This window comes from Leptidea sinapis, chromosome 34 (genome assembly GCF_905404315.1).
Source record: "Leptidea sinapis chromosome 34, ilLepSina1.1, whole genome shotgun sequence".
NCBI classification, from domain to species: Eukaryota; Metazoa; Arthropoda; class Insecta; order Lepidoptera; family Pieridae; genus Leptidea; species Leptidea sinapis.
This window is the reverse complement of record NC_066298.1, coordinates 9,706,825-9,729,989: the sequence shown is the minus strand read 5'-3', so window position 1 is coordinate 9,729,989 and position 23,165 is coordinate 9,706,825. Positions and strand designations below refer to the sequence as shown.

The 23,165-nt window shown below is 33.7% G+C and overlaps 1 protein-coding gene across 1 annotated transcript in view; it reads right to left on the bottom strand.

Moving 5' to 3' along the window:
* LOC126975055 (transferrin) overlaps window positions 1-23,065 on the bottom strand; it is a 29,500-nt gene extending 6,435 nt beyond the window's left edge. The window contains exons 1-8 of the mRNA XM_050822854.1: window positions 22,938-23,065; window positions 22,632-22,734; window positions 17,068-17,207; window positions 10,333-10,451; window positions 4,005-4,164; window positions 2,583-2,740; window positions 1,616-1,820; window positions 480-642 (exon numbers count right to left, since the gene is read on the bottom strand). Coding sequence (XP_050678811.1) covers window positions 480-642; window positions 1,616-1,820; window positions 2,583-2,740; window positions 4,005-4,164; window positions 10,333-10,451; window positions 17,068-17,207; window positions 22,632-22,734; window positions 22,938-23,007 — 1,118 coding nt within the window. The 5' untranslated portion in view covers window positions 23,008-23,065. The remainder of the gene's footprint in view (window positions 1-479; window positions 643-1,615; window positions 1,821-2,582; window positions 2,741-4,004; window positions 4,165-10,332; window positions 10,452-17,067; window positions 17,208-22,631; window positions 22,735-22,937) is intronic.
* Between the last annotated feature and the right edge of the window lie 100 nt (window positions 23,066-23,165).

Here is a 23,165-nt window from a genome sequence, read left to right as displayed (position 1 = left end):
ATTCCACAGGTAGGTAAATGATTATTCCATCATTAATCATTGAAATAATAATACAGTAAAATATAAAAGGAGCTCGCAAAAAATATTAAACAATAAAAAGTTTATTTCGGAACAATAACACAAGGCCCAGTCCAACAAATAAAACGACTGATAGCTGCAAACGTATAAAATAATACATTATAATCTCTGAAAGTCCTTTGCTCTGTGTCCGAGGTGACAGTACGGTTTTGTTTGATTAAAGGTTCTAAAGCTGTATCGGTTCGAAAATACTGTAGCCGAGAGTTGATTCCAAAAAAGTTGTTGTACGAAGTTTCAAGTACAAGAAGTTTCTTGCGAATCGTGCGGATATCGAATCAAGGGAAGATCAATTTCTGAGAATCTTAAATAGGGTCTCAACTTTCTTTTGAGTAAATAATATGCTATGCTGCTTGTATAAATATATGAATGTGTAATTGATTATCAAACGTAGATGTGTTTACCTGACAATGGGCTCCGGCGGTCCGTGGCCTCTCTCTATAACTTCGGTGTAGTTTGCTTTGCTCAAGTAGTCAGCCGGTTTGATCGCGATATTGTCGGCCACGTGGTGGATCTTTTCTGACAGACCCAATACGTTGGTGAACCATTCGGGTTTGGAACTGGCACCTAATAAAAATTTTTATCATCATTCATATAATTGATGTACAGCGTACTTAGACTTTGCTCATACTTTACTTACGTAAAACTTAGCTGAGTGTAATAAAACGTGAACTTGACTTTTGGATTGGGCTGTGTTAGCTAAGTAGGTACCTACAACATAATTTCAGTTGTCAAATGTAAAAACGAACCAAAAGATAATGTTAAGCTAAGTTTCCCGTAAGTAAAGTCTGAGTAAAGTGGTACGCTCTACAAATATCAACCTGAGAACTTCGCTGCCGAAAAATGTAAGTACCTATTTGTTACATAAATTTGTTACTTATAAAATTATATATAAGCTGCTATGACAGTGGTCAGAGTTGGGAAAGTCCTTGGTAATTCTTACTATTATTACGTGATATTTATAGTTTCCCAATATTTCAGTTGTTTCCATGCGTCATGATCACAGGGCGGTTGACGTCATGATTCAATATGTAGTTGGTATTATTACTGATATAGTTATGGTATGTAGGTGTAACACTTCCGCAATAAGACACTTTATTGGGTCAATTTTGTGGGGGGTTGACCAGTAGTAACTTGTCCATCTCCTGAACTTCCAGAGGATCAGAACGTTACTAGTATGCAGACTACTTTAAGCAACCTCGTATTTTCGAGGATTTTAATCAGTTAGTCCGACTAACTTAGTCGGCCTCTTACTACTTACTACATTCCAGGATTATACGAGTTACTATTTCTTTTTCGAGCAGACAGTTGACATGTATTAAGTTGCCCAGTAAAATACTTCTCTCTTTTTAGTTGACGAGTCGAGTCTCAGCCTGGGCTGATAGTGCGGGTATCGCTTCATTCAATTGCCTGCAGCTTGTGAAGTTGTTGCATTGTGTAGTTATTTGGTAAAAAAAACTTAATTGTTAGATAGTATTTACAAATTATTAAGTTAGATACGAACGCAATCAATATTTTTGTTATAAATGTTTATGCTTACCAGCCACAGCCAACTGCTTTATCTTTTCTCTCAGCGGTGTTAGCTTAGCGAGAACGTCATTGTGTCCTATCAACCCTTGCCAAGGTCTTGCAGCCCATGAGCATGGCTTATCTCTTATCGGAACTTTGGAGCCATCTACGCACAAATATGCGAATTCATCAGGGTTCTCTGTAGACTGTGTAGCCGGGCTCGTGCCTACTGGAAGCTGAAATGATTTATTTACGCTATTTCGACAATAATATTTAATCTGTAACTAATCTGTGTATATTCAATTTAGTCATCTGCCTTATCACTAGCCGAAAAAACATAGGTAATGGTTATTTTAATCAATTTGTAAAACTTAAATTTCATACTCAATTGAAATAAGTTATTTACTTATTATTTAGTAGTTAGATACCTACTGTACTTTTCAGCGGAAGAAGTCCAGTCAAAGTCAAATAAACTTTATTCAATTAGGCTTAAACTAAGCGCTTTTGAATCGTCATTACAAATATTTCTTTAAATTACTGAGTTTACCTTATTATGTTCGTTAAAATTTGAGTTAGTGAGAAGAACATATTATAAGAAACTCAACGGCCACTCTTTTTAATCAAATAGAGTATTTTACAATGGCTGTAATATACATAACACATTATTTTGTAAGGGGCTGCATCCAATATATAGTCTATGTTCGTTTACAATTGGTCAAATAAATCTTATTATTATCAATTTAATGAAAAAAACATATCTTATAAGATGAAATACATCTGAATTTAAAGATATATTCTATTGTTTCCATGAATAAATGTACATAAAAATGGAGGGTTTAAAATAAAATGTTAATATCGAATGGAATGAAATTATTGGAAACCTTTCCAACCTATAGCTAGCAATCTTGATTAAATATTGATCTTTACGACTTCCATCAGAGATTGCGAAATGTAATTTAGCGAGAAACGGGTCTCGCGGTTAATTGAAAGCAACTCACCCCAAAGAACTTGCGCACGAAGATAACCTTGGTGAAGGCAACCTCGCCTCCATTGTGTGCGAGGCACCTAAGAGCGCCTTCGTAACCGCTGAAGTTATCGGGGTAATCACATTTGTCGGGGTGCTCGCAAAGTGCACACAGCTGGCTGTATTGAGACTCTGTCAAACAAATTTAATAATATGATTTTATGTAAGTAGCTTCATTTAAAAAAATTGGCTCGCTTATACTAATAATAATATACAATATTTACTATTATATAATATTGATGTTATTAGCTACCTACTGAATATAAAAACTATGAAAGCTAATGAAACCAACCAAAAAAAATGGTAATAATCTGATTAGTTTGCTTGTACACACGGACATAGTATGTGATGGACCAGTGATGGATATTCGAATAAAAATGCACATCAAGATTTCTATGACACATGTACATAAAATCATTTATAAAGTTATTCATATTTTTTTGGAAGCTCTCATAGATTATCTGGAAAATCGTCTAGACGTATAAATTATCTAAAGACTACACCTAGATAGTTATTTATATAATATAATTCTCAAGAAATGTATTTGTTCATTACAAAAAAAAAACAGTAAACCCGCAAATAAACTTCAAGCTATAAGCGCAGCATATCAGCGCAGTTATACAGCTGCCCTTGCTTTAATGAATTATGTAGTTTTTGTTTTTAAAAAAGTGTTAACAGCATGTAAAAAGATTTTTCTAAATGCTTTTTGGTGTTTAGAAAATTAAATTCACTATAAAAAAATATCCGAAAATAACTAATTATCATCAGATTTTTTTTCACCATGAAAAAATACTGAAAATTGAAAAATCCTGCTTCAGTATTTAATTGTATTTATATTTGTTGGATGCGATTACGACTGGATATGACAGTTATCACGACCATCATGTTCACGAAGCATCCTTACACATACAATGAATTCAAGCTCTAAAGGTTGATGCATCCAATATACGATAATTTATATTTATACAATTTGTTGTTTATAACTTTTTATGAAATATTTAATATTTTAAATTTTAAAAAGCTTTAAACACGATTTATATATTGCATGCACCTTACAAACTAATTTGTTTAGTATATTACAGCAATTCTAAAATACTCTATTGATTGAAAAGAGTGACCAATGAGTTTCTTGTACGTTCTTCTCACGTGTTCTACTTCTTCCGAACATATTACATTCAGTGATTTAATAGAAATATTTATTGTGACGATAACAAAGAGCTTATTTTAAGCCTGAATGAATAAAGATTATTTGACTTTGACTTTCACTTACATATATATATCTATCTATTATCTAGTTTTGAATGTAAAATATATTTTTCATATTATGTACTTTATAGAACTAAATTTTTGTTTGAAGGTTAGAACCTGTAACATTTCTTATTGATACTGTACTCACTCCACGCAGCGTTAGTCTTGGGGTCCGGCGACCACTGCCCAACAATACAGGACTTCTTGAAGAATGTGGAATACGCCCGCAGTTCATTCTCCTTGGGTGATATTGTGCGGTCTGTCATTTTCGGGAATACCGACCTCCTCATTAACATCGTGAGAGGAATCTAAAAACAATATTATTATATTTTAACTAGCTTTCAAATAAAAAGAAAATATCAAAATCGGTTTACCTAGGCGGAAGTTTTCAGGTAACAAACATAAAAAACAACAACATGAGAACCTCCTTTTTTGAAGTCGGTTCATATAAATTCTAATTAGTTATTCATTTTAAACTATTATTTTAATTTGATTTCTAAACGACGGGGAACGCATCAATAAAAATCAAAATCGTTGTTTTTATTTAATTTCGAGCATTTTCATATTTTGTTCACCTTTTAAACCTTCTTTGGACTTCCACAAATAATTCACGACCAAAATTTGGCAAATAGTTCCAGCCGTTCTCGAGTTTTAGCGAGACTAACGAACAGCAATTCATTTTTATATAAATATAGATAAGGAATCTGTTGGAAAAAAAAATATTTTGATTTCATTAAGTAATAGATTAAAATGAAAGACATTTAAATATCTCTTCTACAATCTTCGTTATCTAATTACGTTTCTGTCTTATAAACCTGCATTATCTACTTACAGCTCGTTGGTTGTCATAATTAATTAAAGTTAATTTTTCCAGGAAGGACACCCATGTTAAAATAAGTTGCATAGTGCTAGTTCGTCTGTATGTGAATGTGAAATAAATACTTGTAATTCGTATGCATACAGAATTCATTTTATTAGATTAAGTAGTAATAGTATACGTACCTACCATAAACCATGAATCAAGACTTGCAATAATATAATTATAAATTACTAGCTGACCCGACAGACGTTGTTCTGTATATAATAAATAAAATAATGTTTTTATATGAATTTGTCAATAATATATCATAACAACAAAAATTACTTCGTAAAATATACACCCTGCTGTCGTAATGAAATTGTTTCACAGCAGAACTGTCAAACCGTGCGTCAATAAATTCTCTCATAGAAATTATTATAGACACATCAAAGGAAAAACAAAATTGTTGTTTTTATTTAATTTAGCAGCATTTCCCTATTTATTCACCTTTTAAACCTTCTCTGGACTTCCACAAATAATTCAAGGCCAAAATTAGCCAAATCGATCAGGCCGTTCTCGTGTTTTAGCGAGACTAACAAACAGCAATTCATTTTTATATATACGAGTATAGATAATAATAGATATAAATCTGAGATGAAAGTGAATCTTTTTTCACATGACAGCTAAAACTTGAAAATTAGAGTACCTACTTTTTGAATACTAGTCCTTGCGCGGATATCAGAAGCTCCCAATGCTGCGTTTGGTCGGGGGAAATCAGGTACTAAGATTAAATAATGGTGAATTGAATACGATGATATAAGCGGATTTGCATGAAACTACCAAGGAATTTGCGCCATGGTTTGTTTGCGCCATGTAAATACACCCGATACTGATCCATTTGCATCTTGAAAATTGCATCATGATTCAACTACTGACCTGGAGAGAGAAGTACGGTCAACGCGTACTTGTCTCACGTGTACATGTAGATGTACATGTTGAACTGGCACAGAAATGAAGGGATTTTGAGCCGAATTGTGTCGTTTGGTTAAAAGTGCACTGTAAACGATAATCACAAGTGAACATCGCAAAGGCTGGCTCAAACTCTGTCACAATTCCCTAAATCAAGTGTTATCCATAAATAAGTAATGGTTTTGGTGGTCACATCATGGTGTTGCAACCTTCTTAGTAATAAAAAAAAAACAATTGGCGGGAAATCATTTGTCAATTGTTTTTTATCACACATCAAAGTTCTATGTACGCAACGAAAATGGAATTAAGTCGAAAAGATTTTAGAGCGATGACTTTTTATGACTTTAAAAGTTCTTTCTCTCCGCAAGACTGTGCCGTTCGTCTTCAAAATGCTTTTGGGAGAGAAGCACCTTGCTTGAGCACCGTGAGGCGATGGTTTGCTGAATTTGAGAGAGGTCGGATTTCTTTACATGATGAATTACGTGAAGGGCGGCCTTCAACTGCCATCAACGAAAATAATGTGGCAACTGTTACGCGGCTCATTGAAGAAAACCCGCGGACAACAACAACAAGATCCCAGAAAATGTTCAAAACAAAAGTATTACGGTAATCAAATGAATTGTTAAAAATCATTTGTGTGGTAAAGTTTACTTTCTTAATAATACCACAGATTGGGAAAAGAGCGACAGCCCTCAGGTTATTAAATAATAAGTTTAATTGTACGATATTACTTAGTAAACATAGTTTTTTAAGAAAAAAAGTCCGCTAAGTTTGTTGCGCCCATTCGTCTCAGGTCTGAGGCATTATTTTTGGAATGGGAGGTAATTTTTGACTTTCAATAAGTGATGTCACATTCTATTTTGAATAAAAATATTTCAATTTGAATTTGAATACATCTGTATAAATTTTGCTGGTAGGGGCGACTGGTTGCGCTACCGTGGTGTTTCGGATGTAATATAGCCCTTAATCTTAACTATCAATTTTTCATGTTAAAATTACTTATTACGTGTTATTATTTCCTAGTACGAAAAAATCTGACTGCGTATTATTTATGAGTGGGAGTATGTCGGCTAAATTATGGATACCACAACCGTGTCTATTTCTGCCGTGAAGCAGTAATCTGTTAAGCATTATTGTGTTTCGGTCTGAAGGGTGCCGTAGCTAGTGAAATTACTGGGAATATGATACTTAACATCTAATGTCTCAATGTGACGAGCGCAATTGTAGTGACGCGGGTTTTCTTACATATAAGACAATCTCCGAGGACTATTTGGGATTGGTATGAGCCATATTCAGAAATTTTTTACACGAAGAGCTGAAAGTTCGAAAACTTTGTTGTCGTTGGATCCCTCATGGGTTGACAGCGGAGCAGAAGCGGGCTCACATGGAATGGTGCTTACAGATGCTAATGAAGTACGACCACGGACATTCTAGTGCTGTTTATGACATTGTCACGGGAGACGAAACGTGGATTTATTGTTTTGAAAAGTGAGGCAGGCGAGAAACGTTGTTAAAAAAATTATCGAATTTTTTTCTCAGCTACGGCTCCCACCTGCACAATTCCACTTGAAGATCAAAAGAGTGTTAATGCCGAGGGGTATTCTACCATTTATTTATCCAGGATGTTGAAAAAAGTTCGCGAAAGACAACCAAAAAGCCAACAAAACTAAGTCATTTTTAGCTTCCAAAAAAGTACAACTCGTCACTCATCCTGCACATAGCCCCTAATCTAGCCTGTGATTTCTGTATTTTCCCCAAGCAAAGATTTGACGAGAGGTTTCACTTTTACCAATTCCGAAGAGGCAGTGAATCAGCACGTAGAAATCATGCCTTTAGTAGATCTGTTGTCCTCCTGTTTTAAAAATGGTTCGATCGCATGAAATAATGTTGAAAATGTAAAGGAGAGTATTTTGAAAAGCAATAAACATAATATTTTGGTTATAAAATTTTGTTTTTTTAAGTTACGCAAAACTTTTAGTGTGACCTACGTACTACGAGTAGGTAGGTACTACCACAGAACAGAAAAGGTACTACGACTAAATAAATATGTTTTAGGTACCTTACAAAAAAAGCAGTACGAAATAGTAATTTCATACTTTGACCCCTAATATTACCGTTGACAATAATAATTAAGAAAAGTGAATAAGATATTAGAATTTGAAAATTTTGTAAGGGTCAGAGATACGAATAATTCTGAGCGGCATCGCCATTATTGTGTTCGTCACAGAAAAAGTTGTCTCATTAGCTCAGTAACTTTAAAATAATGCTCGCACAATGCTTCACCGTTCACAGCAGAAAAGGACGGCGTTGTGATACCCTCCCGCATCCTGTGCTAATAAGTCTCCAACAGGTAAAAAATCTGGTAGGCTTATGTATGAATATTTTGGTAAATTAACAGAAAACGTAGACAAAAGTCAGATTAATTAGTAATATATTCACGAGATATAAGTTATTATCAATTAATATCATTGACCTATAATATTAATTTAAATCCTACACTTACCAAATAGGATGTTAAAATAATAGTAAGACGTAATAAGTTCAAAAATTTACGTCGTTATTTAAATTGTAACAAAATATAAAATTTATATAGAAACAAATTTATAAATTGTCGGACACAAAAAGGGATATAACCTCATAACAATATGATTTCATATACGAGAGAAGATATTGTAATCATACACCCCTATAACTTATATTATATTGCGAAAATTCTTATTGAACAGAATCAATTTGCTATAAGTCACGCTTGAAATGTAGCCTACGCCGTCGTCTTGGATCTTCGGTTTCGCAATCATTGGAATTGTTCTTTTTATTTCCTTTCAGACGTTACATTTAATTAAATCGCACAACGAGCAATGATACCCAATTAAAAGGAGCTGATATTAGAGTTAGATTCGCATGACACGAAAGCGTCCTAATTGGGACAGTGAGGTAACGTGTTCTTACCATAGACGTTTTTACTTATAGTAGTAGCTAATAGACTTGCGTAATGCGTGGCCTATTTGGATTTCCAACGTGTGCGTTAGCTAGTAGTAGTGGCTACTATTCAAAATACTTAGGTGATAATGCCAAGCCTGGCTGACTGCTTACGATTTGTTAATCAAAATCGATTACAGTAACAATAGATCCGTTTACTTTTTCTATATTGCTGTATCTCCGTTATACACACTGACCTGTATAGATACCACTGCTGTTCCTTATGTTTGACAGCAAATTTTTTGTGCTTATTTGAAGCGCTAATCGCGAGCGTCCAGAGAACTAATTTTGACGTATAATTCAAATGGCCGTGAAGGTACGTACAATACTCTGAAGTATTTTTGCATTTTGAATTAATTTCGTTCGTTTTCCGTGTTATTTATACTTCAAGAATCAACGAAATAAAGTACACATTTTTTTTGTAAATCTTTTCTCACCATCTGTCGATGTTTGCTTAGGTTGTCTTCATTAGTTTTAGTATGGTAGACTCGCTACATGGCCAACAGCAGCAAAATGGCGAATACCAAACAGACACAAAAGCACTTTGACAGCCGCCAGTCCAGTGGTTGAAGGTAGAGGTCAGAAGTTATACATTATTTATGTTATAATGTACTGTGTGTTATAAAATATTGTCTAGTACCTATACTGTGGTTTTTACACAAAGTTTGACAGTGACAGTTGGAATTTTGACATAGTGTGTCTAATCTTAGATAATCTATACGTCTAGATAGATCTTGCTGCTAGACAACCGATGAAAACAGGCCAGGTTTTTTATATTAGCGTGCATGACAACCTACGTCTTACACTGACAATTTGTATGTCATTTTGTGTTAATTGCTCAAAATAGAGGTTAATAAAATTGTCAACCTCAATTTTTTCGACGTTTCCACAGCTGTCACAGACTATCTAGACGTATAAATGATCTAAGCTTCTAATTTCTAGTTTTTTCGATTTTCTTTACTTTTAAATAAGAAGTAAGGGCAACGAGCCTCTTGTTTATATTTTTCTTCGGACATTTTGCATATTGAACAGAGCTCTCTCTGTAAACGAAAAGCTATTTAGCATAATAAATTGAAAGGAGGGTTCGTTTTAGGATGTTATTGTAATTTCCTTTTAGCTTTAGAGTAAGCCTGGGAGAAAAAATATAATTAAGGTTGTTTTTTTTATCAGATGTTTGAAAATCATTGGCAATTCTTTAGTTTCGTATATGATTTACTATTTTGTGTACACGTAAGAAAATTATATTTACAGTTAATTTTTGATAAAAGAATTTTTAAGAATAATTTCGGAATAATGGATACAACGAGGAGCGGATCATTGTCGATCATGTCATCTCCGTTCTTCTTTCCCTCTTCTTCTTTTTTGAAGTGAAACCCTTACGAGACAGAGCTATACTGTGTCCATATATGCATGTACATATAGCAGACCGCGAACGCGTCTAGATAAATAAACAATGTTTTTTAATCATATATAATTTTTTTAGATGGGTACTCGGGTTATTGGGTTATGAATTGCATTTAATTTATGAATTGTATTTTATTAATTATTATAAACTTTAAAATACATTTAATATTCTTTCAAATAAGTACATTAATTGGTAGCAAGTGGGCTTGGTGGAAAAAGATATGGAGCTAAAACTTGAGTTTTCTTTGTTAATCAAAGTGTCTTAGCATCTTCATATAAAGTACAAAAACCTTTACTTATGTTTTTTTTTCCTGAAATTACGCACCTTATATCCAACATTTCTGTTAACTCCAGTATGACATGACTTCAGGCCTTTAAGCTGGTCCAGACTGTTTATATTAAGGTCCTTATGCACTACGATGACTGCTTCATACCGAAATTCCGCTGAAAAAATCATACTGTTTTAGGTTTTACTGTTCATTACGTCGTCAGTGGCAATAAACAAATCATTAAGTTATCAATCATCAGAGTTTACAACTCTGACCTCGCCAAACTTCTAGTTTGCTCTGATGTTCCAAATGTACCTCTGCGCAGACACCCTCCGCATTTGTCCCCTCCGAGCCCTTTTTGTTACTGCGAAACTATTCTCAGCAAAGTCAAAGAATACGTCCGAGTTTACTAGAAGTTAGGCGAGGGTGTGCTACTCGTATTATGATAATTTGGGTATTATACTCAAATAAAAAATATTGATTTTTTTAACAAATTTTTGAACTATAGTTCATGACATAAAATGTTTTTTTAATGATAATAGGGACAGGACGAGCAGGACGTTTAGCTGATGGTAATTGATACGCCCTGCCCAATGCAATGCAGTGCCGCTTAGGATTCTTGAAACACACAAAAATTATGTGATAGTTTGTGTTTTGATCTTCACATAAAAGCAGCTGTGCTCTGTTTGGAATATTTGTCATGTAGTTTAAAATATAACGAGGGTCAATTTGATACTTTTTAATGTTTTTATCAACTGTTACACAATGAAAAAGTGCCTGAAACCCACGCAGATGACGCGTGGAACCGACTCTTATAATTTCAGAACTATTTAATGTTATGCTTTGGTGACGAATGTAAGGGAATTGTAAAGATTATATCACAGTATACATAATTATATAAATACAAATATTAAGTATATTTATATGAGCTATAAATATATTGTATAGATTCACATAGATAATAAAATTAATAACAAACAAAGAATTAAATTAAAACTAACAATGAAAGGTTGGGCCTAATGAGATGATAACGAATAGATAGAAACTATCAATTCGTTGAGATTTTTCCTGTTTACACATTAATTTTTACTTCATTAAGTTGTCGTCAATTGTATAAACTATAGATAACAGTAAGTTATCAGTATCCCGATAACATGTATTGTTTACAATACTTTAGTTAAGCTCCTGTTCGGAGTTCTGTGTAATAATATTCTTTAATGTTCGTCATGCATAATAAATACACTAGTTTCATTAATCTTGAGGCAATATGAATATTGCGAGGGCTGTCTTTGCAAACACAATATACCTATCACGTTAAGCAAAGATCAGATTTGGAACCGAACTGAAGAAATCTCCAAATAAATGGTTTCTATTATAAATGCATTAATGTTGTATAATTAGATTATGTAATCATAATTATAACAATAATTAACTTTAACAAAATTCGGAATAATAAGACGTTGTGAATGACTACTTCATCAGTATATGAGAATAATTGGCCAGCTCAGTAAAACTACATCTAGTTTATGGCAACATTCTCGTTGTCACTGTTTTGTAGTTTATTTTATAATTTATAATATAAATTCACTGAAAATAGATGACAATGGATCATAAATCAATACTTTTGGAAATAATATTTGATATAAAATTTATTGATAAGGTGAAATTGTAATAATTACGTGTGGAAGCCCCTGGATTTTTATGTTCATTATAAATTCACTATGGCTTTGGCTGCCAGCCACACTACATCCAACACCATGGTAACTTTTATAACTTTTAAGGAACCCGTATCTCACACCAAATAATATGTTTGGAAAAAATAAAATCACAAAAAATGCTATTCGTAAGCTAATCAATTGCAAGCCGATGACATGCTCTTGTACTGTTTGTCACATAGTTGACATTGTGACAAACATTAAAATGGGTTACGCGATAGATGCAAGCTTTGTCCCGTTCTATCTTAGCCTTAGTTGTATATCGCCTGTCCATTCTATTTGTAGTGAAGCCACCGAAACTACTTCTGTAGTGTATAATATTAATTCTAATACATATTACGAGTTCTGTATTGAGACACCATATCTTGACATATGTGTACAATTCAGACAGGACAGACTTCTCCATATCTATGTATGTCTGCTGGAAGGATCCCATAATGATGCTATAGTAACGGATGATTATGTACTATATGTATGTTTAGATTTGCAAGAGCGAGATCTTAAGTGAATTTCCTAATATGCAATTATTGGGGTTGAGCAGGTTATCACCTGTAAATAGATCCTGTAGATGAAGCCACAACATGAGAGTTGAACAAGACATACCAAAGTTTCGGTCGATGGATCACTCCGATGGTTGGCTTAGTTGGTAACAGCGCTCGAACGGAAACCGAGAGGCGCGGGTTCGAATCCCGCATCGTTCATAAAGGTACAAATCAAAGTTGTGTATTTAATCCCAGAAGTGAGGGATATCACTTAAAAAGAAGAAACTTTCTAAAAACTTAATACTTAAATGTAAATCGATAACATTAATTATTACAACTACGTATTATACGTATATATACACACAAACACGAATTTTTTATTTTTTATTATTGTATTGGAAGATACTGGACCTCAGGCAGGGGATTCTAGTGTGACGAAAGATTACTTGGAAAGTTAAAATAAATTAAACTATTGTATACTTTTTAACAGATATTAAAAACCCATTTAAAATTCACTATTTATTTATTCATTAAGTTCAGTGAAAGCGCAAGATAAGGAACATCTGTAATCGGTTCGGATGAAAGCGAATTTTATAAAAGGTCGTACAACCGGACTTTTTGTTAATTATGTACTGCGTTACAAAGCCAATGAGGCCTTTGTCCCTCAACGAAATAATGGACTTTCACTGAATTAAACGATACCTTTATATTGTTTAATTAAAGCGATTGTTTTGGAAATAATTCCGAGTGGGCCTGTGTTTCGAAAGCGCTGACTAATCTGACGTGGATTTGCGGGGCATTATGCGGCTTTATGTAAACGTTCGCGTTGGTCTGTTAGAAAACCGTTAATGCTTACATTTTGTACGAAAATAGAATTATTTCATTTAATAAAAGAGGACAAAAATGGCTGTGTACGTAATTATCGTTCACGCTCTCAATAGGAATAAAATACAAATTCTAATGATACACACTCGTCATAGTGCTAATAAATTAGTAATAGGCATACGCGTCTACTATTTATGAATTTTATGTTTTTTTGAATGAAATATGATTACCATGCTAACTTCGACCGGAATTTGGTTGAGATCTAGTAGTTAAATACGCTATTATTAAAACATCAGTCATAGATACAACGAAGTACAAGAACTTTTAAACTATCTTACTTGATGCTACGGAGCCTTTCATGGGCAAGTCCGACTCGCACTTGGCCGCTTTTTTTAATACTATCATCATGACCATTTCTAGGTAGGTCATTCATAGGTAGAAACAACCATTAGCCTTTACGTTCAGTTCTATTAAACATTTTAGTTTCCTTTTGTTTAGATACATATATTTTTTTATAGAATGGATACTGTGATGTTAATCTGTTACCGTCATGGACCTTTAAATTTTTTTAAACTACCCACGATATACTTAGTACCTACTGCCAGAAACATATCTAGCATGATCGTCATCTAAGATGAAAAGATATATTGTGGTATATTGTGTTATTATTTAGTAAAGTGATATTAATATGAGCAAGGCAAAATATTAAAAGCCTATGCATGTATCATTTGAACATGGGTCTGATTTATTACATATTAGGGTTATATTTGGTTGTGCCCCTAATATTTAAACACGTGACGCAAACTCCATTGTTGAAATTAATGTCGGAAGTCAGTACTCAAATAATAAATCCCTCTCCGGTCGAGGATTATTTGTACAGGATGTCGGATAGATCGATGATACCCCAGCGGTTTTTCTGCCGCGCAATCTCTATTAGTAGATATTATGAATTTACTGAGTTATTGAGATATGACATCGCCCCATGGTACCGAGCACAAGTTTTATGATCATTTTGGTAATAGAATAATAACAATCATTCCATGATTTAATTTTCAGACGGTTATTTGGTGGCCTGTTGGTAGGAAAAACCTGCCAACGGTCTTTTATACAAAATGTCTAACTATTATGTCAATAGGAGGCTCAATTAAGCTTGAACAATAATTAAGTATTAATTTAATAAAAAATTTAGACAAATGTATTGAAGATGACACTTCCCCTATCTAGTCACTATAGTGCATTTATAGTCAGTTTTATAAATATATTTATTAAACTGACGATATATTATTATATACAAAGATTACTGAGAATTGAATGAATTTTAATGAGAATAAATGATCTTTAGGGCTAAAACACCAAAAACTGTATACTTATCTATTTAAAAAAAAAAGAGAATAATGAACTGGTGCTTACGCAAATTTATTTGCTACATTGCAATAACATAAAAATAAAATAAATCAAAATGTAGATAAATACCTACATTGGTTATAAGATGTAGAAATTAGAATTAACGCCATTATAAATATAATTGAACGTATTGGTATAAACAAGCGTGCTTATATTATTTACTAGTCTCACATTTTATATGTTCTGTGTTAATAATGTATTAAGTTTCCTTGTTGCAGGCTATCGTTGGATAAATCAATGCCTAAAATAAAATAAAGATAAAAACTGGTACATCAGCTTTTTGTATTTTATTAACGTGATATGATTTAGAGCAAAAAATATGTATAGGACTCGAATTTGACTTACCTACATTTTATTTTATCTTAGAACAGTAAGTGGTTAAAAGTCAATAGTAAAATTTGAAAACAAAATTTTATGAACGATGCGGGTCTCGAAACCACAACCTCTGGCGCTCCGTGCTAGTGCTCTGCCAACTGAGCTAACCACGAAGAGACAACCTGAGAGTTGAACAAAGCATACAATATTTTATGACGATACGTCACTCGAACGGTTAGCTCAGTTGGCAGAGCATTAGCGTGCGTGCGTGGAACGCCAGAGGTCATGGGTTCGAGTCCCGCATCGTTCATAAAATTTTGTTTTTAAATTCTATTTGTGTATGATTCCTAGAAGTGAGGGTTATCACTTTAAAACATAACAAATAGTCAATAGTAAGTCATAAATGATTTAGAGCTTTAAAAATAATAATATTATGGATTATTATTTATTTCATTGTATAGAAGATCAGAGCCTATATATACTATAACTTTATCATCTGTTCTGGACTTGAACATATACTATCTGTCGATAATATAAAACGTATTTCATTAGTCTCTTATTTCACTGTGATGGAATCTGAGCGAGAAAACCCTGGCGTGACGCCGACATACACCTTCTTATGTTACACAGCCCACCTTTAACATTACTGTTTTTACAACTAAATATTTGGTAAATGCCATTCCAACCCTGTCACACAGGGAACGTGTTAAATGTTTTAGGTTAAGTTTATGTTTCAGGTTTCAGGCTCCGAATAACTTTTTATACTCGAGTTTACGACGCTTTGTTCGAGCAATAAAATTTTAATCTCGAAAGCCGCAATAGAAACACGACATAAACGCTGAAATATAAAAGGCAAAGCGAAAGAAGAATTAAAAACGTGATTGTAAATTTGTGACAAAATTTTTCATATTACTTCATCATAGCTTTAATTTATGACTTAAACAGATACTGTGCGGTACTTATTCCGTTTTTTTTTATAGAAAAGGAGGACATACGAGCGTATGGGTCACCTGGTATTAAGTGATCACCGCCGTCCACATTCTCTTGCAACACCAGAGGAATCACAGGAGTGTTGCTAGCATTGAAGGAAGGTGTGATCGCTTTTTTTGAAGGTACACATGTCGTATCGTCCCGGAAACATCGCACAATGACGCTCATTTTACAGCTTTGTAGTACGTGGAAGAATGTTCCTTGAACACCGCACTGTGGAGGAACGGCACACATCTAGATGGTGGGGATGATACCCTAATTTGTGGCGAGTCGTGCGAAGGTGGAATGCAGCCACTGGAATCAGTTGAATCAGTGCTTCGGAACACTCCCCGTGATAAATGCGGTAGAAGACACACAACGAAACGACGTCTGTACTCTTTTGCGGTCATCAAAATGAATTTCAACGAATCACGCCTGTCTTTCAGAGTGGAAGACCGAGATTATAGATGTCTACGGTCCTGAGATACATCCCTTCCTGCTTCTTCAACTGACATCTACCCTTTTATATCAGATGAGAGATCTTGGAATGTACGCCTAATACTTCCTTTTACATTTTTCCTATAATTTGAGCAGTTAATCTCCGAGGGGAGTTGAATAAATAGTGAGAATGAGACAAACTTGCAAACTCTTAAGAATAAAAAAAGTAAATACTGGCTGGTAAAGTAAGAATATTTATTATACTGAAAAATAATAGTAAGAACATCTTTTGTTTATGTGTATCTGTTACCCTCCGAAAACTGTTTGTAGTACAATACAAATATCGTCCATTAAGCAGGAAAAAATGTGAAATATATCAAACATCGAAGATCATAACCGAGGTTACTGAGGTTATCTCAATATTTAATCAAAACTAGTAAAATATGTATTTATGAAACTTGTTTTAAGAATGCGTTCTGTGTTCCTGCATTTATATATTTCAATTCTATATTACGCTTTAAAGTAAAATGGCTCTTATGAGAAATCGAATATATTTGTTAAAAGTACCTTGTTGGATTACAACCTTCTAGAATTTGAGTGATAATAATAATATATTTAATATCTATATATTTTTTAATATTACCGTCAGGTTCCTCGTCCGTCCTATATTCTTGGAACACCACAAAGTCCTGGTTGGGAATTTTGGACGCGACGTACATGTCCTCTGGATCCACTGGCACGAAGTCAGCTTGCCTTTGCTGAACGAAGCTCAAACATTCCATCCTAAAAACAAAACGTATCAAATTAATTAGGTATAAACAAATTGCAAAAGTCATGTTTGATCTCATATGGAAAGTCAGCCTATGCAAAATATTGTATAGCCTGTGTGTAGCCTCTAAACTTAGATCTTTTATACGTCTAGATAGACTGTAACAGATGTGAAAACGTCAAAAAACTTGGGGATTACCCATTATTTTTTGAGCAATGCACGTACACTAACACAAAGCGACATATAAATCGCGAGTGTAAGACGTAGCTTATCACGCTCACTTAAGTAATAAACCTGGCCTGTTTTCATCGCTTATCTAGCAGCAAGAGGCCATAAATTATCTAAGCCTCTGAAAGTACACCATTTTAGAATGCTGGGAGAGTTTCTTGCGCCGCTTCTTCTCTTTCAGAGCGCCATTTGTTTCCAAAGCGGTAATAGTGTCTAGTATATTAGAAATGACATGAAAAATAATTCCAAACAATTTTGAGAAAATAAATGCCTTTCATGCCTTTTTAACAATTAATGTATTGAAAACGACATTTACGTAAATACGTCACTCGTACAAATTTAGACCACACACCCCCCACTCCCCAGGTGTAAAACACACCTAAACGCTAAACATTTCCAGCTCAAACATTTACGAGTTCATTTGACCAAAGTAGCCATGAAATGCAAGCCACGTTAAAGTTGATCACTCCACTAAGTTACAGTGTCCGGAAGTAAGTAGTCTCGCAGGAACGATAAAATAAATCTTGGCAGTAGCACCGAGCAGGGATCGTAAATTTAATATACCACACAGATGCACTTGATGTGCCTCTAACAGAAATGTTCACAGAATTGCTTCATATAAAGTGTTTTACTTGTATAAGCTATTTAATTATGTTTCTTTCATGTGAAATTTAATACGAAATACTTAGACTTTCTACTCACGTAAAACTTAGTTGAGTGTGATAAAATGTGACTTTGACTTTTCATGGGCTGCCTTCGCTTATGGCTTAAGCAGAAAACACGCAAACATGGTGTTTTTAGACAAGTTTTGTGGTGAAAGTATATCATTTGGAGCTATGAACACTACTTAATCCTGTTACACATATCCTTAAGTCTTATTTGTAGGTTGCTTATGCTTGCTCTTGGTTATAGTTAACACTGCCGAGCTTTTTTGAACTACCACTTTTCTTTGAAGTTAAACAAATTTTTTGGCATGGCGTGACGCATTTTTTTGGTACTTCTCACAGAAAAGTTATTCTTATAGCTTGTACTTTTTTGTGTAGGTTCATTTATTCAGATTAGTAGTGAATAACGAGGATTATATAGCATATAAACTGTTTTCCACGCAACAATTTTGAAAATATTGGCTTTGTTACATCGATGGCGACCCGGCAGCCTTGAACTCATATCGGTCAAGGTCGCTGGCATTGAGTGTCGCCTTAAGTTCAACATAATTTCAGTTGTCAATTGACTATAAAAACAATAATGTTTACGTAAAGCATAAACTCAGTTAAGTTATACGTGAGTACAGTCTGAGCAGTCTAAGTACGCTCTCTTGACCACAGCCTTATACTTTGCACAGACTATACTTACGTAAAACTTTGCTGAGTATAAGCATAGTATAATAATTTAAATAAAACACTTATTAGGATTAAAATGGATGTAATGGTAACTGTGTTTTTAACAATTTTTATCAATGTAAATTTTTTATAATTATTTTAGTTCACCCGTTGTTTCGAGACCTTTCCAGACCCCATTTTAAAGGGAACTGTGCGTTTTAATCCTTTAAAAAGTGTTTTATTTAAATGTGTAAAGCTCGCGTTGATCAAAGAGAATACTAAGCATAATCTTTGATTTCGTTTTTATTCATTTGACAACTGAAATTATACTCAGCTTAACTTAAGACAACCCAATGTCTCTTTTTATTTATTTTTATTTACATAAATTGTCTTGCCCCAAACTAGGCAATGCCTGTACTATGGATACAAGACAACGAAATATTTAATACAATATATTTACTTAAACATACATAAACACATATAAATATCCATGACTCGGAAACAAACATCTATATTCATCATATAAATGATTACACCTACCGGGATTCGAACCCGGGACCTCTAAGCTTAGTAGTCAGTGTCACTAACTATTCGGCTATATGAAAAGGTCAAGTTCGCGTTTTATCAAACTCAGATAAGTGTTACGTAAGTAAAGTCTGAGCAAAGACTAAGTACGCTCTATAGATCTCAACCTTAGACCAATGACTTACTATATACTATCGTATAGACAAACAAAGCGTGCGACACAGAAAAACATCTTTAACGGAGATACAGTATGATATAAAATGTAAGCGAATCTATTATTATTATTAGTAACCGATTTTGATTGACAAGTCGTAAACAGTCAGCCACGCTTGCTCATTGCTCATTAGTTTTTAAATATTAAAACTACTATCTAACGCGTATATTGACAAATCTGGTTTTGCACAACAGACAAAAATTTTTGTTACTTTTTTACTTTTTTTTTTTCACATTAAGGGACGAGATGAGCAGGACGTTCAGCTGATGGTAATTGATACGCTCTGCCCATTACAATGCAGTGCTGCTCAGGATTTTTGAAAAAACCCAAAAATTCTGAGCAGCACTATAATTGCGCTCGTCACCTTGAGACAAGAGACGTAATTTCACTAGCTTCGGCGCCCTTCAGACCGAAACACAGTAATGCTTACACATTACTGCTTCACGGCAGAAATTGGCACCGTTTTGGTACCCATTATTTAGCCGGCATCCTGTGCAAAGGAACCTCCCACTGGTATAGAAAAATTTATTCAATCAATTTATATTCAATTTCTTCAATTGGAAACTGGTGACTTGTCACATTAACACGATAGTTAGTATATGAAATAGTATATGATTTTAAATACTATTGTATTTAAAATCGATTGTAATGGAATTAATACTAGATTCACACACTTCACAATTTTATTCAAAAGTAAACTCATTACGTCATCGAAACTAGTGGTTTGAGAATGAACTGGTTGATCGAGTCTGCCCTCGGAATTCGGCAGCATCTTGCAGGTGCGATCTTAAGTGCACGAATCTCAGAAAGTCGGTAAGGCTAAGTTTTGTTACTAGCCAATAAGCTAATTCTAAAACTCAAGCGGACTTTTTCCCAGTGCTACAAAGCCGAGCCTGACAGCTCAATCAGATTCAATACAAACGTGCTCAGTGCACCTAAAGAAGTTAACACTTCAATAATGAATACGCTCAAAGTACGCATCGTTCCTATAAACTGGATAGGCGACATAATATTATACTATTTATGGAGCATAATTATTGCCTACCATCATAGCCGAACTGCCATCTATTTCCGAAGCCGTGATAAAATAACACCTAAGAGAATTCTATTATTCATTAACGGACGAACGAACGAATAAAAAATAAATAGATCTAATAACAGTTACTTTTACTAGTGGGAGGCTCTTGAACAGGATTCCGGGCAGATTATTGGTACCACAGCGGCGCCTATTTCTGGCGTGACGCAGTTATGTGTAATTATTACTGTGTTTCGGTCTAAAGGGCGCCGTAGCTAGTGAAATAACGGGGCAAATGAGACTTGACAACATATGTCTTGGCCATTATATAATAGGCTTAGAATTTAACCTCTATTTTATGCAATGCTCGCACATTAATACAAAGTGACTAATTGCGAGTGTAAGACGCAGTTTGTCACGCACGCTAAAGTAATAAAACTGGCCTGTTTTCTTCAGTTCTCTAGCAGTTATAGGCTCTATCTAGACGTATAAGTTATCTAAGATAACAGTTGCGTTCCTCTATTTCTAGTTAAGCAAAATAGCATCGTAAAAGTTAGAATAAAAACCTACTGTATACAAATTTTTATTGGGTTCTCAGAATACATGTTATGAACAGACAGAATACACAGTTCCTTGAACGGTTACTGATCTCTGTTTGTATACTCATATGAATGTTAAGCGAATGATAATGTCAGCTTTACGTTTCTTTGTGTTGGTTTCCTGTTTGTGCCTTTTATTGGAACGTGTATTAAAAGTTAAGTACAACACAATGCGAGATAGGGGGCATGTTTGTGAATAATACCAACGGGATTAAATTAATATAAAGGTCGCGGAGTTCGGAATAGTCATATCAGCCTCAGATGTACAGCGCCGGTCGCTGAGATAGTCTTTCAGCGCTTTCACAGCTAAAATTTATTTCTGCTACAGATTCTAGTTCTAAATGTCTTCAATAGGAATAAACGCTTAATATTATTTAATACATATTTGTCCATATGAAAGCAATTCCTCCGATACATGAAAATTGAATTTTTACTATTAGCCAATGAGAAAAATAAGCTATAATATAATATTGTCGCATGTTGCAACCAAAGCCAATAAAAAATACATACATTCTGAATCGTTACTAAGAAAGGTCAACTTTTTACGAAATTTTGATTCATAATACTTTCTAGTAAAATAATAAAAAAACACGTAACCCATAAGAATACTTAACACCCAATAATCGATCACACCATAAACTATAGCCATACATATACACCATATATATACTAGCCTAATAGAGGTACCCTGTGTGAGAGTGAGATAACTATCCTTACTCAAAAACCTAAGTGCGAGAAAGAGACGGAATAGATGGACGGTGAATCGTTTTTAAGCAATTTAATGTCCATTAGTCACCTGTCAAATTGGTCCCCGTTTTAATTTTAATGTTTTTATCGTGATTGTGTGTCGTGTTTGTATTAGATTGTTTTGTTTTATACAGCAACAATCCAAATAAAGAAACATTATAATAATAGGCACTACTTTCGTGTTGTTTAGTTTCGTAGAACAAATTCACTAAAATATTTGGAATTTCATTTTAAATACGCAGTAAACACTGTTTTCTAAAGATTGTATGAGTTTAAAAAAAAATATATGTGTTAGATAGTAAAATATTGTATACGTGAATATGACGCCGTTTATGAATATTTGACATGTGGATTGACCAAAAACAAAATACTACACACTTCACTAACTCGCTAACACATATGTACATTTTAAATTTAGTCTCGCCGTAATGATGAGAGTGTAGTATATTAAGTTTATGGATCACACTTAATGGTTCTGACAAAACGATGATAGATAACGAATTAACAATACAAAAAAATATCTAGGTGGTTGTTTTATACTGTCAAAATTTTGTACAAAACAGTAAAAAACGCACTGTTTTTCTTATAAAGTTTATAATAATAAAAAAAAAATATCAATAGCGGCACACCTATGCTAAATAGGTAGTGTTTGAATTATTTAATTTGTAGAAGAATATTAATATAGAAGTTACCGCGTATCGGCTTAAAACACACAAAATTCCACAGAAATATTTCATACATCAATGAGAATAACTGCAAAAAATATTAAAAAAATATAATATTATCTATACCTGTCCCTGGCTGGAATACATTCTAACAAAGCTTTGCTTTTGGTGGGAACTTCTAACATATCTTCACATTGTTTCATGTATTGCGCTGGCACACATATTTTATCTAAAAACAGTAAATAAATAAATCTTATACATCTAAATTAAAACGAAATAAAACACACACACAAACAATGGAATCCGATTAAAATTTTTGACGCGTGTTCGAAATTCAAAACTTATTTTTTAGTTGACAATGTAGTTTTTAAATAACATAAAAAGCAACACCACAGATTAATCTATTCTAATTTAATTTACGTAGATACGTACATGCCGTTTTACATTCGACATTTAAAGCAGTCAAGGCTAGTAAATAAAATATTATTAATTTCAAAGTCATGGTTATTGGTCAGGCGGTTGACCATACGCGAATATAAACACGACTGAATAGCGCTCCGTTGACTTCTTTTATTTATAGCGTATATTCCAGATATGCTATCAATATTATAATAATATGTAAGAAGTTTTTATATGATAAGTGTGTAAAAGAAGTCAAAT